The sequence below is a fragment of the Sipha flava genome, unplaced genomic scaffold (assembly GCF_003268045.1).
Source record: "Sipha flava isolate LNK unplaced genomic scaffold, YSA_version1 89_pilon_pilon, whole genome shotgun sequence".
NCBI classification, from domain to species: domain Eukaryota; kingdom Metazoa; phylum Arthropoda; class Insecta; order Hemiptera; family Aphididae; genus Sipha; species Sipha flava.
This window is the reverse complement of record NW_020273631.1, coordinates 1,214,015-1,232,653: the sequence shown is the minus strand read 5'-3', so window position 1 is coordinate 1,232,653 and position 18,639 is coordinate 1,214,015. Positions and strand designations below refer to the sequence as shown.

At 28.7% G+C, this 18,639-nt stretch overlaps 2 protein-coding genes across 10 annotated transcripts; one reads left to right on the top strand and one right to left on the bottom strand.

Annotated features, from left to right (window-relative positions):
* Positions 1-1,262: 1,262 nt before the first annotated feature.
* Positions 1,263-3,952, top strand: LOC112693657. 2 transcript variants are annotated; one of them, XM_025568834.1, is made up of 6 exons: positions 1,263-1,615; positions 1,714-1,853; positions 1,949-2,167; positions 2,323-2,460; positions 2,851-3,143; positions 3,457-3,952. In XM_025568834.1, the coding sequence occupies exons 3-6, from the start codon at positions 1,952-1,954 to the stop codon at positions 3,596-3,598; spliced, it is 789 nt and encodes a 262-aa protein (XP_025424619.1). In that variant the 5' UTR covers positions 1,263-1,615; positions 1,714-1,853; positions 1,949-1,951; the 3' UTR covers positions 3,599-3,952. The 2 variants fall into 2 exon arrangements, with proteins under 2 accessions (XP_025424619.1, XP_025424621.1); XM_025568836.1 differs by lacking the exon at positions 2,323-2,460 and having other exon boundaries at positions 1,275-1,853; positions 3,457-3,944.
* Positions 3,953-7,131: 3,179 nt separating this feature from the next.
* Positions 7,132-18,149, bottom strand: LOC112693683. 8 transcript variants are annotated; one of them, XM_025568867.1, is made up of 8 exons: positions 17,947-18,149; positions 16,418-16,453; positions 15,020-16,264; positions 14,541-14,938; positions 14,173-14,358; positions 11,124-11,213; positions 10,618-10,767; positions 7,132-7,494 (listed from the first exon to the last, which is right to left on the bottom strand). In XM_025568867.1, exons 4-8 carry the CDS (start codon positions 14,695-14,697, stop codon positions 7,253-7,255), a joined length of 825 nt encoding a protein of 274 aa, XP_025424652.1. In that variant the 5' UTR covers positions 14,698-14,938; positions 15,020-16,264; positions 16,418-16,453; positions 17,947-18,149; the 3' UTR covers positions 7,132-7,252. The 8 variants fall into 8 exon arrangements, 6 of the variants coding, with proteins under 6 accessions (XP_025424652.1, XP_025424653.1, XP_025424651.1 ...); XM_025568868.1 differs by lacking the exon at positions 17,947-18,149 and having other exon boundaries at positions 14,541-14,758; positions 14,818-14,938; positions 15,020-16,492; XR_003149507.1 differs by lacking the exon at positions 17,947-18,149 and adding an exon at positions 10,401-10,538 and having other exon boundaries at positions 7,387-7,454; positions 15,020-16,498.
* Positions 18,150-18,639: the final 490 nt, after the last annotated feature.

Genomic DNA, 18,639 nt, shown 5'->3' with positions numbered 1-18,639 from the left:
AAGAGTTCTTTAAACGTACACAAGTGTTTAAAGTAAATTTTACAATCTAAACTTTATGTTCATACATGTGTTATATAAGTATTGACTTATTTTCTTTTCATTATTGTTTTATCTAAAAATTAACTTATTTAAAATCGACACAGATAAAATTCTTTTTAAGTTTTAGATTTGATAGATTATAATAAAATGAAAGAAAATTTTCTCCTAACAAAATAAGAATTAGTAATCTATATATATATTTTTTTTCATTCGTGTAACTTTGTATTTAATAATAAAAGTATAAGTAACTTGCGCTAAAAGTGGCCCAAACAAAAGATGTTTGTATTGTTATTAACTACACCATGACGTATACAAATCAATTTTAGCCATCTGTTTCACGAATCGTGTATTATGAGACAAATCAGCTGAAACTATAAACGATATCTGATAACTTTAATGGTTATTTCTATAATAATTAAACCGTGCATATCATTATTTTATTTTATTTTATCAATTTACGTCATCTGGCATTGATTCAGATTTAAAGATATAAAATATATAATAAGATTTAAGAAATATAAAACTTCTAAAACGTTATTGTTGTAAATAACTTGTTTCTATTTTATTTAGATACACACAAACCTAACTGAATAATATCCATCAATGTAACAGAATGAGGTCGATATTTGACAAATTAAATGTTGTTAACATTTTTTTTTATGCTTTTGCATATTTTTGAACAAATAAAATTACACATCCGTTCTAAATTTAACAGCTATATATTTTCAAGTTAAAATATAATAATATAATAATTATAGCAATTATTGCTTTACACGCTGGTAAACGGTGTTAACACCTTAATCAGCCCATAAATGATGAAATAGGCAACTTTTACACTTACAAGTATTTTGAGTTATTAAAGTATTTCCCATTTTAAGGCGATTGGAAGTGGTGATTTTCTATCTCTTTCCATCATTCACACTACCCAACAATTTAAAGGTATTTTAATTTACTGAACAATTAAGCAATCGTTAAAAAATTTAAAAACAGATTTGAATTTAATCTTCTTACTGTTTTGATTTCATCTCTCTGAATTTTACAAAAGAAATTGAACAAATCAGAAATACCATTTATAAACTGATAAGAGTTATATTTTTGATATCTTACGTACAAAATGTATACAACGTAAGAAAAACGATCTAAAGAAGACTTTACGACATATGTTTTAAGATTTCTAGCGACACTAGATCGATCGTTACGTTTGAATAAAAATAGATCTACATTGATAAGTTGTGCGTGTGCTGATAGGCAAGGCCACAGAATCATCTCTTCCTTAAGTACAAATTATCAACTGATATTTTAGTGAATCAGAATTTAATTAATTTCGATTTCAGAGTGTTGTGTTCGAATGAATATTGCTGCAACATCATTGCTGGGTTATATATTATACGTCGGGTATAGCAACATCATGATAAATAATAATATATTATGATTTTTTAGTATAGGTATTGTCTATTGTTGTATACCATTTCTGGTCCTTAACGATTCCATCATCCGAGCGTGTATCATAAATGGCTCCTTGCACGTGTGTCACTTCAACTGCGAAAACAAACAGTCGGTTGTAATGTATGTGCGCGTATGTATTTTCGAAATGATAATTATTGCGATATGCTGTTCAGACACGAACAATATGAAACACTTTTACTTTCCATATCCATGTCAATTCAAAATCAGCTCTCCGACTAGTTGTGTTCGTCATTCGTATTCCGATAAAAGTCGTCAGAACAACACCCTATCGACGTAATAATATCATAATATAGTTTGCAAGGCACTGCTGTAATAAGTAAATAATTTAAACAATAACGATAGTCGTTGTGAGTATTTTTTCATTTTGTATTACTTATTAATTCAGTTGTAAGTGAATCAATGTTTAATCAGCCGTTACACCTTATGCAATATTGTAATACAGGACATGCAGACCCCGACGGTGATCACGGCCGTATGCCTGCTGATGCCCGTGTTGGTCCTGCAGTTCCGTCTTATCTCGGGACACACGATCATCGATCAACACGAGGGAATCGAAGGAAATGAGGCCGAACCGAGGGCATTGAAATCGGAATCCGTGCTGATGGGCATCGCCAATTCGCTGATTGGCGGCAAGACCAAAGGAACGACCGGCGGTGGCCAAGTACAGAGCAATAGGGTTTTATTATATTTTTTAAATTATGCATATTTATCGCAAGCGCACAAAAATAATAATTTAGCATTATTATATTATTGTAATACTATATCGTCTTAAAATTATTAACGCGTGTGCAACGTATATTATTATTGTGCATTTAGAGCAGCTACTGTATAGACCGTGACGTTTACCAGAGATCAGCTCGGGGTTTCTGCACATTGTCCTCTCTGACCACCTTATCCAGTCCCTGTAAGTTTTTCAAGATGGCCAATGGATTTTGTGATCTACCTGACATCTTGGCTAGTATTTCATTTGTATTTTAAAATCAAACGAACATCCGCGGTACACAGCATCCGTCAAAACTATTTTCAGATGTCTTATTTCTACAGCTATACTGCAGTCTTATTTCGGTTTCTGTGCATATATAATATATTTCTGATTAATATAAACATATATAACCTATACATCTATCATAACTTGTGTACACCTTCAAACGATTTAACTAACCTCGTGTCACTACGTTGATATAAATATATATTATTTTTTATTTTTTCATTATTCTTCTAAACGACTGTTTCATTTCCCATCTTTCCTGTTATTGCTGTCACGAATGCATCATATTTTGTACGCGGTACATGTTATGATACGACTTGATTATACAGCAACCCTCGCTTGTTTGTGTGTTGTAGTCGCTCAGTTTGAATATGTCCAACATAGTGCTAATGTTGGTACTCAGAGGACTGATATGGGGTGTGTCGTACATTCAAGGCAGTGGCAAAGAAGCACGGAGCGAGGACTTGCAGACTTCCGCGGCGGACATGATTAACGAAACTGACATGATGTTGTTTCTCGGATATCTGGTGGCAGATGAGTCGGGTCAACACGACTGTTTGAATCTCGTGGCGTGCCAACAACCAACCCGAGCAGAAAGCTATCTCAGAAGCGCCGAGATGGTATGGAAAACTGCGAAAATGTTGGACGGGTACGATATTATTACCTTTTATATTCTGACCGTGCGTAGTGGTTTTATAAAAAATTCCAGAAGTAATGTTATGCTTACATAAATTATTAGGTTAACATATCTGCAATGATTTTACTTGAAAAGAAAATACATAATAAAAATGTTGCCCACGAAATAAATGTTCATGTTTTTATAACCGACAACAATTTCTCACCGATTGAATATTCACAAGAATTATTACATAATCAAATAATATGGGACCTTGTAAATGTGTTAAATGTAATAATTACACAATTAATACATTAATCAGTTAATTATTAATTGATATTTTCAGCGTGGTTCCGTTGGACACGAAGTACGAGCAAATGTTGATCGAATTGCAAGAGGCTATTGATAACGGAAAGGCTGGCGGAGATTGTCAAGTCAGATATAAATGTTATGGGCCGAATAATGTTGATCGTTTTAACTTAACTTGAAAAATAAAAATGTATAAAATGCAGTACTTTAATATATTTGATGGGCCACAAGTAAATCTGATCAACTAGTAACGAGTGTACCCAGGGCATTCCGAATAAATAATTGTTTGAGTATAATACGGCACGTAATAAATGGATATTTTATATCATATAATATGCATACATTTTATACTCGTTATTCATATATTATAGATTATAGATTTAGATGTTTACTTTTTATTCAAAAGTAATCTGGACCATTCAGTCATAATGACTGACAATCTTATAGATCAGATTTAAAATTAAAATAATTGATATTTATATTAAATTATTTGTGACTGTGAAGATGTATTTTAATTATTGTACCTTAGTACATAGCTTAGTCAGTATTATGTAAGAAAATTGTATAAATAAGTTTATGCAAAAGTTATACGGTATTAGTCTATATTGTTGAACATATTTTATTTTGTATTTTTGTGGTTGTTTTCAAATAATATAAATTTAAAACTTTGTTAATTGTTAAGAGATTTTTAATGAACTATTTTTGAAATAAACACTCTAAATGATTTAACAAATACAAGTAGATTAAGTATACAGGTAATGTAAAACGGTTTAGCTACAAATAATTAAATAAAACTAGCACAAATGCAGTTCATTTGAGCTTGCTACAGGAAATAAATACCATTGTTATGTACTATGTACAGTTAGGTCAGGATTACAGACAAATAGGGTGTTTCTGAAATGAAAAAAGGAAAATATAACAAGTGTACTAGTTACGACATATTTTAATTAATAATTTTCATCATTGGATTTTTTTCAATTTATTCTTAAAATACTTCATATCTTGAATCAAAAAAAAAAAAAAAAATAGCTGCTTTGATATCGTCGGTTAAAAGGCTATTAAGTGTAAGGGACACATTTCATACTTTTCAGGAGGACCCAAAAAGATTTTTTTCTTTCTTTTTATTTTCAAATTGGTATAACTTTTGTAGTTTTATAGATATGGTTTCAATTTTTTTTCACATATATCTGTTATATTAATCATTAAAATAAATTAAACTTCATAGGAATTTATTTAATTTATAACTTTTAATTTTTTTGTAATTATCTAAATTATATTCTTGGCGTTTACCACATTTTAATTTGCTTATTCGTACTTTTATCGCTTACATAATTTACCAAAAAAATGCTTCAAACCCTCGTCATAATGAATAATATGTCAATTTAAACAGGTTTTTTCTTAATTAATTTGAATAAAATGCAGTATTATTTTAGGATTTATTATAATACTCTTAATTTTTTCTTTTAAAAAATAAAAATAAACAAAAAAAATTATTAAATATTAAAATAACATTGAAATACAAACATAAAAAGTTATTTTTAATTTTAATAATAATTATTATTAAAAAACAACTTTTAAATATTGTTATATTATGTGATCCACCTTTTCTTAATCAAATTTTATAATTATTTTATTATCATCATCAATATAAAAAATAATAATTGTTATTTTGAATTATTTTGAGGTTTAAATCGTTATACATCAGCTCTTAACTTTCTAGCTGTCACAATCATTAAAATTACATTGAACTAACCTGAAAATAGTTATCGCATTTTTTTCTTATTTATTAGATACCACTTATTTGTTTACATAAAAAATATGCTGTAAGTGATGAATTAAACTGTTGTAAACAACAATATGGTATATACGTCATTATTAAAAAAAAAAAAAAAATTGGACGCAAAATACATTATTACGTCGCTTACTACTAGGCTAGATCTAGAGTAATTATTAGGGGAGGGGCCATTTTATATTGTGGACATAATATAATATAAAAAATTCAATAATTCTATAATATTATAAGTATTACCGTTTATCATAATTATTTCTTAACACTGTAAAGGAATAAATTTTCAACTAAAAGTAAAAAAAAAAAATAGGGAGGTACATTGAAAAGAAAACTTTTTATTTAAGAAAAATATGAAATTAAATTAAAAATTAAAGATCGAAATTTAATTTTCTTTTGGTTTTTTAAACCATGTAGCAATACATAATTGCTATAGAAAAAAATATTATTTTTATCACTGATTGACATATATAATATTAGAATTTAATTTTTCGTTTTGTTTCGTGGCATTTGCGGGGGTCTTCACTCCCATGCCCCCCTTGTTTCTGTGACTGCTCACTACTGCTCACTCAATTAATAATAATGTCACCTACATCAAATACTGTCATTTACATAACACTATTTCGATACCTATCATTTACAGCATTAAGTTTAATCATCGATAACACATTATAAAATGTTGGTACTCTATAATGAAAACTATCTATGGATCCAATAGAGCGGCGTCTATAGCAAATAGCCTTTTAACTGTCGATATTTCATTCGAAATTCTTATGCGAATCAAAGTGTGACATGTTTATGCTCATGCCATGGATTTTTTCTTTCGGTATTGTATGCTGTATCGAAAATATGTTATGGTTCATATGATAACATCGAGAACTTCACGAGAAAATTGGTAATGCAATGCATTTGTTGATCAGTGTACCTGATTAAGAAGTATAGTTTTTAAATTGTAAAAAAAACAAAACCAAGTTCATTTATTTAACAAGAAATTGTATTTTACAAGAATTGTTTAATAGATTACCATTTTTCTATATTTTCGACAATTTGCTACTTCAAACACTTAATTTTCAATTGCCTTTCCCTTCTACCTAGTAGAAAATTCCTTTTTATATTCCTATCTCCCCTAGGATACATCACTCCCGACTCAAATCTCTTTCTCAACTCTCGTTCCACTCCCATTATTTCTTCAATAATTAATTTTATCAATTCTGCTGGCATCCTAATTTAAATTAGTTTGTTGTTGCTTTATTTTATAATTATATTTTTTCTCTCTCTCTTTTTACTATCATTAGATAACCCATTATATATTTTTTTAAATAATTATTATATTGCTATAATATTTCTGATAAAAGCAAATAAAAATTGTTATTGTAAACAAAAAAAATCCGAATAATGTGTCTATACTTAAATTTATTTATGAATACAACTAACATATCGGTCTCCAACTATGGCCGACTTGATTGGTTAAATACTTACATTCGAGTGAACCATTAAAATACAATTCCTCACAGTCGATATAATACAATATATACAATATTGTTCTCATGCCGCGCGGATCCGTGGGTGGTTGAGCTTGGTATCGCGGTATGCATACCTAACATGTTAGATTAGACACAAACTGATATTTTTATAAAAAATTATTTTGTTGATAACATAATTATTGCTATAAATCGTGATAAAAATAAAATTGAGATTTTGTAACGATGGGTACATTAAAGGTATTAATATGAACTTACGTTCTCAATCTGAATAAGAAAAAAATGTAGTTATAAATGAACATATAATTATTACATTAATATTTTTAAATAATACAAGTCATTTGCAAACATTTAATGTGGACATTATGATAAAAATATTTTTTACAGGTTAACATTAAATACCACTTCACATTTAAAACAATATTTCAGTACTATAATATAGTGAAAAAAAAATTGTTAAACATAAAATAGATTTTATAGGAATGTATAAATTACACACATCAGTTGTTTACTTTAATAAAATATGCCATACTAATAATATTACATACATTGTTTAATAATTCATTTTAAGTTAATTTATTTTTAAATTCAGTCTTATATCGAATCAACTCGTCATTCATCACACCAATACAGTTTTCGAGATCTTTAATGGTTTTTTCTAATGATTTGATTTTTTTGTGTTGTACGATAATGTACTCTTTGGCCATTTTGTAACGTTCTTCAGGAATTTTGTGAGCATCCAAGTCTGCTAATGTCAGTAGTTTGTTGCTAGAATTGTTGCGTTTTTTATATTTTTTATCCAATTTTACTATAAAAAAGTTTTAATCATAATAATATGTTATCGTACATTATATTAAACGATTTACCACGTTAGTAGTAAATTGTGCAGTAGTTGTATTGTCTAAACATGATAAGATTTATGAGTATTGCGTGATTAATAGAATGGAAATGCAATGATTAGTTATAAGTAGAGTTCGGGACTAGAAAATTATTAAAATAAACAATATAAATATGTATGAAATGTCTAAAAATATATATTGAGGTAATTTAAATTATCACAAATAGGGGCGGTGCTAGCTTTTGCGAGGCCCTCATAAAAGCGCAAGGCCCCGGGCAAGGGCTGATCCCCCCTCCGTTGCGCCGACCCTGAACACAAAATAATAAAAGCCTAAGTATAAAATTTACGGGTCTAGTTTCAGAATTAAAGTGAGACGGTTATATTATCATAAAATTAAGTAACTTATTATCTGGTTATCTTGTACGGGTAAAAATATTCAAGATTAATTTAAAATAAAATACAATAATTCCTCTATCTAACCAAAGTTTAAATCATTATCATAATGGAGTTAAATAAACATATAATTTAAGTAAAGGAAATCCATAAACATTAAACAATTTTATATAAGTAATTTATAATATGCAACGCTTTTTTTCGTACTTATAAATATAAAGCGAAACCACATTATTCTTCTTTCGAGACTTAATAAAAGAGAATTAAAATTTGATTTGTCCAAAGGACAAGGGTGTACGAAGAATATCATGTACAGTTTATGGTTGTACAATTATAGTTTAAGTGTAAATATAAACTAAGCTACTCAAATCACGAAAAAAAATACACCATGCGGTAAATTTAAAATCGTTTTTGTTTGTAAAATTTTAAATGACTGTAAAAAAAATTCAATGAATACTATGTTTACATCCATGGTTTATAAGTCAAAAATACTTAAAAAAAAAATTGAAAAATCTGATTTTGGTGTTGAAAATAGGTGTTGCCATTAAAAAAAAACACATGTTGTATCGCGCATGCGAACACTGAAAGAGTTAAAACGTGAAAATTGTTCTAAAAATGTGTATTATTGTACCCCCTATATTCACCTCAAAACTTATTTCAATACAAGATCATCCGGATGAGATATTTAGTGTTACCTGAAACTGTTATCACACTGTATACATATGGGTACATCGTCGTCGTCATGCAAAAAATGACTAAGTGTAAATAAGAAACCAAGTTCAATAGTATGACCAAAATAGTCCTTATAGTTTTCATTTATTTTGAAAAAAAAAAAAGGGAAAACTCAATAATTCACCAAGTTATGGATTGTTTTATTTTGACTTAATGTTTGAATTATTTTATTCTACGAGGAATATTCTAGAACAGGAATTTGGATTTGAAAATTAAGTAATTGAAGTTTAAAAAGAACAAGAAATTGGAGAGAAAATAGAAGATAATAATATAATGAGATGGAGGCGAGGTCAACCGGAAATATGATAACAAAATGTAGTTAAAATAAGAATACTATCCAAGAAACCATTAACCATTAAATGAAAGCTTAAATGTATGCCAAGTTTTGATGAAGGTTATAAAATTAAATTAGGTATGTGAGATATTTTAGTCACTTGATTATGCACGACAACAAAATATTATTTTATCATGTGTTTTCCAATATTCTGTTAAATGACATGTGCCTATAACTGGTTCCAGAAATACTAAAAAAAGTTTTAAAATGTATATTTTTTAAAAGATAACATCCACTTCGAGTTCGCAAATCATTTGTTTTTAAAATATCCCGCCTATTAATTATGGACCAGCTGACAAAACTTTTGAAGGTTATAAGCTATAACCTTCAAAAGCTTTGTTGTTATAACATATAACGAAATGATTAGAATCCATACTGACAATAAAAGAAAGAATGAATAAGTAAATAAAATAAATTCTAACATTTTAAACTCATTAAAATTCACAGAAAATGTTCTACAGTTGAATCGCAAGTTGAGTCGGTCTAATATAAAACAAAAGTATTTAGATCCAACATTAAAAAAATGCATGAGTTTGAAAATCAATCAAAAAAGAAAATGAATCGGTTTGTGTATCTAATCTATTTTACTATATTTAAAGAAAACTATAATTTAGATTTTTTTAAACCTAAAAAAAGAATAGTGCTTCAGTGTAAGAAATTTAAAAATGACAAAACTTGTTCAAAAAGACGTTATAATAAATTATTAAAATCATATTAGAAGAATGGATGAATCACTCGCTGTCAAAAAATTAGATGTGGAACATGCACTTTAAATGAAAATATCTGCAGTGCAACTTCCGATTTGCGAAGTGTACAACAAAGTCTGTCATCAAAGATTCGTCTATGCATTATAACAGAAATATATAATTTTACAGTATATGAAGTTGCTTATTCGAAAAAAGCATTTTATTAATTTTATAGTAAGTTCTATAAAAATAATATATTTATTTTTTTAAGTTATTGTTAAGTTTACTGTAGCTACACAAAAAGTTCCGTGTTATTAGTATTATAAAAATAATATTCTGTTTATTATATAATTATTTTGTGTTCTATATTTAAATCACTTGCTTTACAAAAAATGTTTGTTGTATTATGTTGACTGATTGTTTTTACTAGAAAAGAAAATGTTTGTTTTGTTTCATTATAAAATTTAATTGTTAGTTTTTTCGAACATTTAGTGACAAAATTATTTGAGTTAGTTATTTTTCATCTGACACAGTAAGATGTCAATTGGTAATTTGTTTTTTCTATCTTTTTACAGGTTTTTGAACTACTCTCATGTTATTAAAAATATAAAATTAGATAGTTCAGGACTAAACATTTTTTTTTTATGGATTTTGTAACACAAAAATTGTTAAAATCGAAAAAGTTTATGATTTTCTAGATCATTATGGATACTAAATTATAGTTAACTAACCGACAAAGTGAAAATTTTCCTTGGACACTTTTTGCATGACGTTGATGATATGTATGAAATACATAATAACTTATATAAATCTCCACGAACGCACAGATATTGCAGATATTGAAGTTATTTTGAATATTTGACCTTGGACTAGGATTAAATAATTATATTTTTATATGAAACTTATCACCTAATAAATCGTTTATGTTATTGCTACATACAATCATACCTTCTGACGAATTGCGTTTGATCACCATCCCTTCACCAACCGTGCTATCTACAGTCATACGGATAGTTGGTTTATACTCGATGTGCACATTGTTTTGTTCATTTTCAGATTTAATGTCTAAAGTTGTACAATATCCACATAAACACACATCTAAAAAATATTAATTTTTATTTACAATAAATGTAAATACACTTGTGTATATATATTTATATATATATATACATGCAGGGCCGGCGAGAACTTCTGAGGGCCCCGGGGCTGCGGGGGTTCCGGGCCGCCTTTCCTTTGCAGTTATTTGACCGAGACGCACCAAGACCACTTGTACATGCTTTGGCACGACAAAAACATTGTATACAAGGCCGAAACGACAGTCCCTCTAGAACGTACAAGCCCCGGGGCTCTAGCCCTCCCTGTCCCTCCCTCTCGCCGGCCATGTATACATGTCAATAATCGACCAACAAAATATAGTCTAAATGTCACTTTTTATTGTAAAATCATCTACATACTTGAATTTAAATTGCACGTATATGATACTATCTGATCAATCCGTTCAGATTTGAGGGAGTTCATATTGAATGTCATACACGTAAGATCACCTGTAAAAATTAAACACATTTAGCCAATGGATTAAATAAATGTTCAATGTTCATGAATAAACTATTATTCAATTAGTGGAAATACCAGATAACTAAAAAAAAAAAACAATTAACATACAGAACATTAGCTAAAAAAATATATAGAACATAGAAACTTTAATTCATAAATCCGCATTAAAAAAATAAGATTTAAGTGTGTTATTATTTTTTTAAAATTCAATACAAAATGAAAAAAAATTAAAAGTTAATGTTTGTGGGTTTAAGGTTTTAGGTGTTGTGATCCCCTCACTCAAAATATATGAGTATATTCAACTCAACTTTATCTCATTATTTCCACCAAACATCTTCCAAATTTATATTTGTTTCAAATGTTCCTCCTCCCCAGAAAATAATTCCTGGTTTTGCCGCTGATTCCCTTCAATATTTGAGTAAACTAACCTATTATCAAACTCAAAATAAATAACATTTATTAGGGCGACGATATAGGCATGGGCTCCCGCAGGGGAGGCGAAAGAGGCCATTGTCCCTACTGGGAATTTTTGTTTCAAAACTATTGTTAATTTAATACCACGCATATTAGTTATAACATAATTTTATTGAGATCCATTTATGAAGTTTAGTAAAATTTATTATATTTTTAGATATTCTAAAATGTATAATCTTGAACGTATTTATTCGTTTACAATTTTTACATATGATTGCATATCGCTTAAGACAATAAATTCTCCAAAGTACCGATTTCTATGGTATTTGATTTTGTTCTTAAATATTTTTAGATACATGTTGTGACCCTTAGAATTTTAATTTTGCCCTGAGTGGGATTTTATCCTGCGGGCGCGCTTGGATATAAGTCTTTTATGATAATTCAATTTTAAAACAAGTTAAGAACTTATAAAATATTACAATATAAAAAAAAGTTTATAACTCGCTAAAAATTAAAATATCGTTAAAGTAAAACTATTTATCGCATAAATATTGCTCTTAGCCTTAGGTTTGATAATAACCTAGTTTACTATAATATAAGACAATATCACAAAATTGTAATAATATTACAGACGCATATTCATTATCTTATACGTTAGACGGCGATAAGATATGACGTATGATATTAAGGCTCTGTCAAACAGAACGCATTATTAACGTCACACAGTATTAAATTCCAAGTCATATTGGATGTCAAATATATATTGTCGGCGTAATTAACGTGGCGCTAGAACTCAACGTTGTACAATATCACAAAATCACGCGCGGTAGTGCGTTATTTTTGGCGTTCAGATAATGGCGAAAGAAGGAATACCTACATAAATACGAGTATAAATAAATATTAAATATTAACATTTATTTATATGAATTATTCGTTTCCATTTTTGTTGACTTTTAGTTAATGCGTATAAAAGTAAGTTTTCTTCGTCTGAACTAGTGAACGTATTTTCAATATAAACCACACCTCAAAAACGTACGAACAATACGACAAAATATAATAAAAATAACGAACAATATCGATTACTAAGAACCATTCTATAATGCGACGCTTTTTGGTTTCTGTGTGATGTGGATAACGTCCGCGATAATGTTCAGAACGCGGCGGTACTAACGCTACGTTAATAACACGGTCTGTTTGACAAGGCCTTAGAGGCCCTGATTAAATTTAATTAATTAAGGCCTTAATTGAATTTGTGTTCAGATTGTGAAAAATTAATAATAGAAATTAAAAATTAAAACAGTTAATTTCCTTATAGGTACATGCGATCAATTAATGTTAAAAGTTAGATCGAAATTTTTATTATAGTTATTTTTATCTATTTTTATTGGCTTTTCTTTAATAATCGAACAAAATTTAAGTTAAAATACTCAATAACTAATTACTCTAAACACTTACGAATTCAATTAATGAACGGTGTAAACCAAAGATTTTCGATTGCAAATTAAATTAACGTGTTGATAATATAATTGATGTTCGTTCAAAATCAATTACTCTACGTGTTATGTTGATTTATCACAAGATAGTTGAGGGATAGAAAAATATTTATTTTCTTCTGTTTTTGCTTACTTCAAAATGTAAAGTTTTGACACTACTATACGTAAAGCAGACGCGACAATGAACAATTATTGTGCATAATACAAATACTATATCATCAGATCATAGCACTGTTTATACGACTCATGCGAGTTAAAGACGTTTATCGCGATACGCTCTTATCCAACAATGAAAATAACTACTAAAACGTAAGTAATATGTAATAACAAAATAAAACCGGTTTATGATAGACACAAATAATTTAATAACACTTAATTCAACAGTCACAATATAAAATTGATTATTATATTATTACATTATACGCTCCACAACATAAAATATTTCTTAAAACTTTTCTATACTACGAAACATACATTTCACAATTTTCTATTTTCTTTAGCTGGACTTGCGTCAGCATACATGCACACTCTATCTATAGTGCTATTGTATTTTGTAATGGAAATCGTTAAAGTATTTATAAACTAATTTGTAGCTTTTTAGTGTTGGTATCATTAAGCCCAATTATATATTATGAATAAGTATAAATACGTATTAGTAAACAGTTTATTTGTAAAAAATATTAACTAGTACGAATAAATAGTTGAAATACAACTATATTTATCATTTGATTAAAATAGAATATTTTGTCTAAAACTGAAAATCAAGAAAAAAAGGTACAAAAAATCGTAGCTGGGAACAATACCGTAGCTACGAATTCAAATATTTTTTTGCTGACCTCCCGGTTTATTAAAATTATATTTGTTATTTTTCCGCCGTTTTTTTATAATATACGTTTCAATTCGTTATACTACCTTCAGTCGATTGTTTACTCGATTGTCTTATCGACCGGTGCTTTGGGGAGATTGTAGGAGGAGCAAATTTACTGATAATTGACGTTATATACCATGTACGCACATGAGAGAGAGTCAAAGATATTCTTACCTTGATTGTTTGATTGTAGTGAAGTTGCTTTAGTGGCGACCGAATTTTGGCCCAATCTAACATTGTTCGGATCATCTTCAACGTCACTGTTTCCAGTTAAGTCTATCCAATTCCGTGCACTCGACGAACCAGCTGCAGTCGTTACATTATATGCCGTTATATACTGTCTCGTATTACGTATAATATCTTAATTTTAGTTTCACGATTATAACATCACCCGTATCATCATGGAAGAAAATTGAAAAAAATTAAATAAATATACTATAGGTATCCAATAAATTATAATAAAAATAATAATTTGACAAATTTCTTGTACACCGTGATACGACGTACGAAAAAACAATTTAACCACTCTTTCGTGTACTTACGATGAGTATTTCTTTCGTGTCGCTTAAGATTGGTCTTGTATTTAAACAGCGATTTACATATTTCACATTCAAAACGAACATCGCTATGAGCTACCATATGTCTAGTTAAGCTGTACCTGTGGAGAAACGTAGCTGGACACTTGTCACAACCAAACATTTTAAGTTACGAGGTAATTGATATGGCATACAAAATAAATAAGAATTCGATCAATAAATCACTAAAATCAAAAATTCATTATTGCAGAGATATGGGTTCATTGTTTGGATCCATAAGTACTTCTTATGTCACTTCAAAGCAAACTATTTTTCCGTAATTTGTCGAAATAATTATTTTCATTAAATCTGCTTGAACTTTTGACACTCTGGCTTTAGATATATTTTTATCAGCGATTATTGATCTAAAAATAAAACAAAATAATGATAATAGCAACTTATCTTTGTAAAATTCATATTACACGTCAAATAACTTCATAAATTACCTAAAATATTGTTTATTCACAGTTTTCCATTTAATTTTGAACGTTAAAGTCTGGTCAACAAAGACATACCCGTAAGGCTACATGTACCTACTAAAAAGGAACGTTGAAGTGTAACAATTAATAATGATCGTGTTTATTATTCGGTCGGTTTGTAAAATCACACCACTTCTTGTAATAATCTCAACCCAATCCGATATCGGTGAAAAGTTAAAATATTAATAATACGAACAGCTGGCTGTCGCGATGTGTGTTTATTTCGATGATTACAATTATACTATAATAGGAATTCGATTTTGGCCTTCGGTGGATAATCCAGGTGGATATTCCAGCCGATAATCGGTAATGTGTATCAGCAAATCAGTAAATACGTATACATAATGTAGTTTTATAAAACGTGAAATTGACAACAATGACGATTGTCGTAACTATATTATGTTAATATCATTGATCATAGACATCATATAATCCTCGGTATGTGGTTTTCGGCTACCAAAGTTATGCTAACATGGGTTGCTGTCCGCCGATAGGTGGCGTGAATGAATAAAGGAAAATCAAATTTTTATCTGAAATGTCGTTTAATTATAATACAGCTTATGTTCTTATCACAAATTTTAATGCACCCACCACGTGCATTCCATAATATTGAACAACCTATCAGTCGGACTAAAATTCGACTGAAAATCGTTACCGGCGTTATTTCTACCGAAATAGATTTGGAGAAAAATAAAACTCGTCCTGCGATTGTTTGAACACCGACTACGCGCAATCGTGTATTTTATCGTCTATTCTACAATCAATGGTATTAAGTAATAATATTTCATCACGTATCTTAACATTAACAAATCTGTTTACGTAGAATGTATTATGCCGGTTTTCCACTAAACGGACAAAACAAAAACAAAACACAAACTCGTGTCGAATAAAACAAAACTGGAACTTTTCGCAAACATTTTGAAGACCCAACGTATTTTGCGACAGTTGGAGTTTTGTTTTTTGTGTCCCGCTCGGAAGCGGTAACATCAAAAGGTTTCGATGTGTTTTGAAACTCGAGTCTGTTTAGTGGAAACGGTCGTGTTGTGCCTGAAAACGAATTACGAATTTACGAAATCTGAATACGAATTCTGTACTTAAATACTAGACTAAGTTAGTAAACGAAAGTAATAATTCATCAATTGTGCAGCACCATCGTTCACTCTTCCAAATAAAAGTGATCGAACCCAATATCTGTGTTGACGTTTTCTTCTTCTAAAAAATAATACTATTTTAATCATAAATAAACTATAGCTATTACAAAATATAGATGTACGGTGGTTAAAGTATTTACTTAGCTAGTTTATAGACACATATAGTTACAGACATAGCTAGTTTATTATAGATACCGTACATATATACACTTACTTATTTTCCAAGGACTTGAGTATAAGCCAGCCATAACTAAAAATAAAAAAATCTTCTCTATTCATGTTGGTTGGTAATTTTATTGGAATATTATTATACATATATATATCATTATGTTTAATAATTAAGTAATAATAATAATAAATAAAAACTCGTAACAACCAGTAGAAAAGGATCGAATACAAAAACCAAACTCGAACGAAATGTAGCCCGTTTGATGGAAACAAAAGTTATGGTTTTGTTTCAGTTTGGTTTTTGTTTATCAGGTTGTAGAAGACTCGGGAACAACATAAATACAACTGTCCGTTTAGTGGAAAACCGGCATTACATTGTTATAATATTAACTGGTTGATAACATTGAATATTTTCCATGCGGGATGATATCATCATAAAAACGAGAAAATTCTTAGAGAGGAGAGGCAGACGGTAATTTTTTTTTATCGAAATGACTCCGGACTTTGCGCTAAAAGCTAAATTATTTTTCAAACCACTTGCATCCATCAAGTTTTTTTTGGCGGGAATGAAAACATTTTCCGCCCTTGATCAGTATTCTTACTTTTGCATTATATTATTTAAATATTGTATATTTAATTATACTACGATAAATAAAATGGATTTTTTTTTAAATCAATGTACGAATATTTACTAAGAAAATTATGTTGAAACAAAACAAACATAAAATTAAGTTAAATTACACATTATGGGTACAATTGTAATTCGTATTCAAGACCAAACAGAAAATATTGTTATTAGTCACTATATTCTTAGAATGTTTTTGAGTATTTACATCACACTATATGATGGCAGTATTACTTTCATATGCGGACTACGTACAGCAGTAAAATTACTTCATCAGAATCACAAAGTGGCAAGTCAGAATTTTAAATTATCGAAGATTTAATTCTTCAAACATCCACACTAGGAGTAAGATAATACCTACCTCTTTCCCCCCAGATTACGCACCTAGTATGATGAACAAATTTATAAGTCGATGAAACTTAAACTAATATGTGCAAAATAATTCTGATGATAACTATTGTTGTAACTATTATAAAATAAATACTATAAATGGTTTGTGATCAAGTAATGAAAAATATTGAAAATTAACAATGACTTATGTATAAGTTTTTATATACGTCTCCGAATTAGCCAAACTCCACTACAAAGTTTTAACAGTCGCTTAGCTTACCATAAAAAACCTGCAGTAACCAAATTATTTGTCACTATCACTACTCTATACTTTGTCTAATCGGTAATTTTATTTTATTTATTTAAATTTATCTATTTATTTCCATAAATTGTTCTTACGGTTTTACATTGCAACATATTGAATAAAAAAATCTGTAAAAACAAAAAAAAATGTATGCATTTTTAAAGTAGGAATATAACACAATACTTATACGGATGCACATGTGGAGATTGCATCTTGTAATGAACAAAACGGACTTCACCGCTTTGTTGTGTAAACCCTGTATAGTTTATTTATTATTTTAATTTTAATTTTATTTATTTATTACATATTTTCTTACCTTTTCCCAATATTTAGTTTATTGGCTGATGATTATGATATCATTGTCGACTTCTATAATGGACTACTGTTATAGAGGACATAGGAAAATATTTGATTTTATAAAATTAAGAAGCTTGATATTAAATGAGTCAAATCAAATGCTCAAAAGGAAAAACTAAGACGAACGGAGTGTTGACATTAATATACGACTAAGACTGTAGAAACAGACTGGTTTGTCGGAACGGAAAACACACACTTTTAGTAGGTTAGGACGTCGGTTTAATTACGCCTTCATATTAAATATTTTGTTTGGATAGTTAACAAATCGTGATTTAATTGTAAGATGTTTTATGTATGATTAACAATTTAATTTTAGTTAAATGACCAAAACTGTAATTATTTATTTCATTATTTTTATCTGTACTTAATTCAACTATATTATCAATTTTAAACTATTTATTAAAAATAACTATTACTAATATTACTAATTACAAATAAAATAAATATTATAATCGATTTCATATTCATCATTACTGAGCAATGAATCAAATATGAATCAATTCTAGAATTTCTAGAGTTATGGCTAATATCGTAATGATTTTATATTATCTTAATATACACATTATAATTGACTGAAAATTAAATCTACAACACAAAATTAATTCTACAATATGTTTTAAACTGAATAGCTATATAGTGCAGTTATACAGCA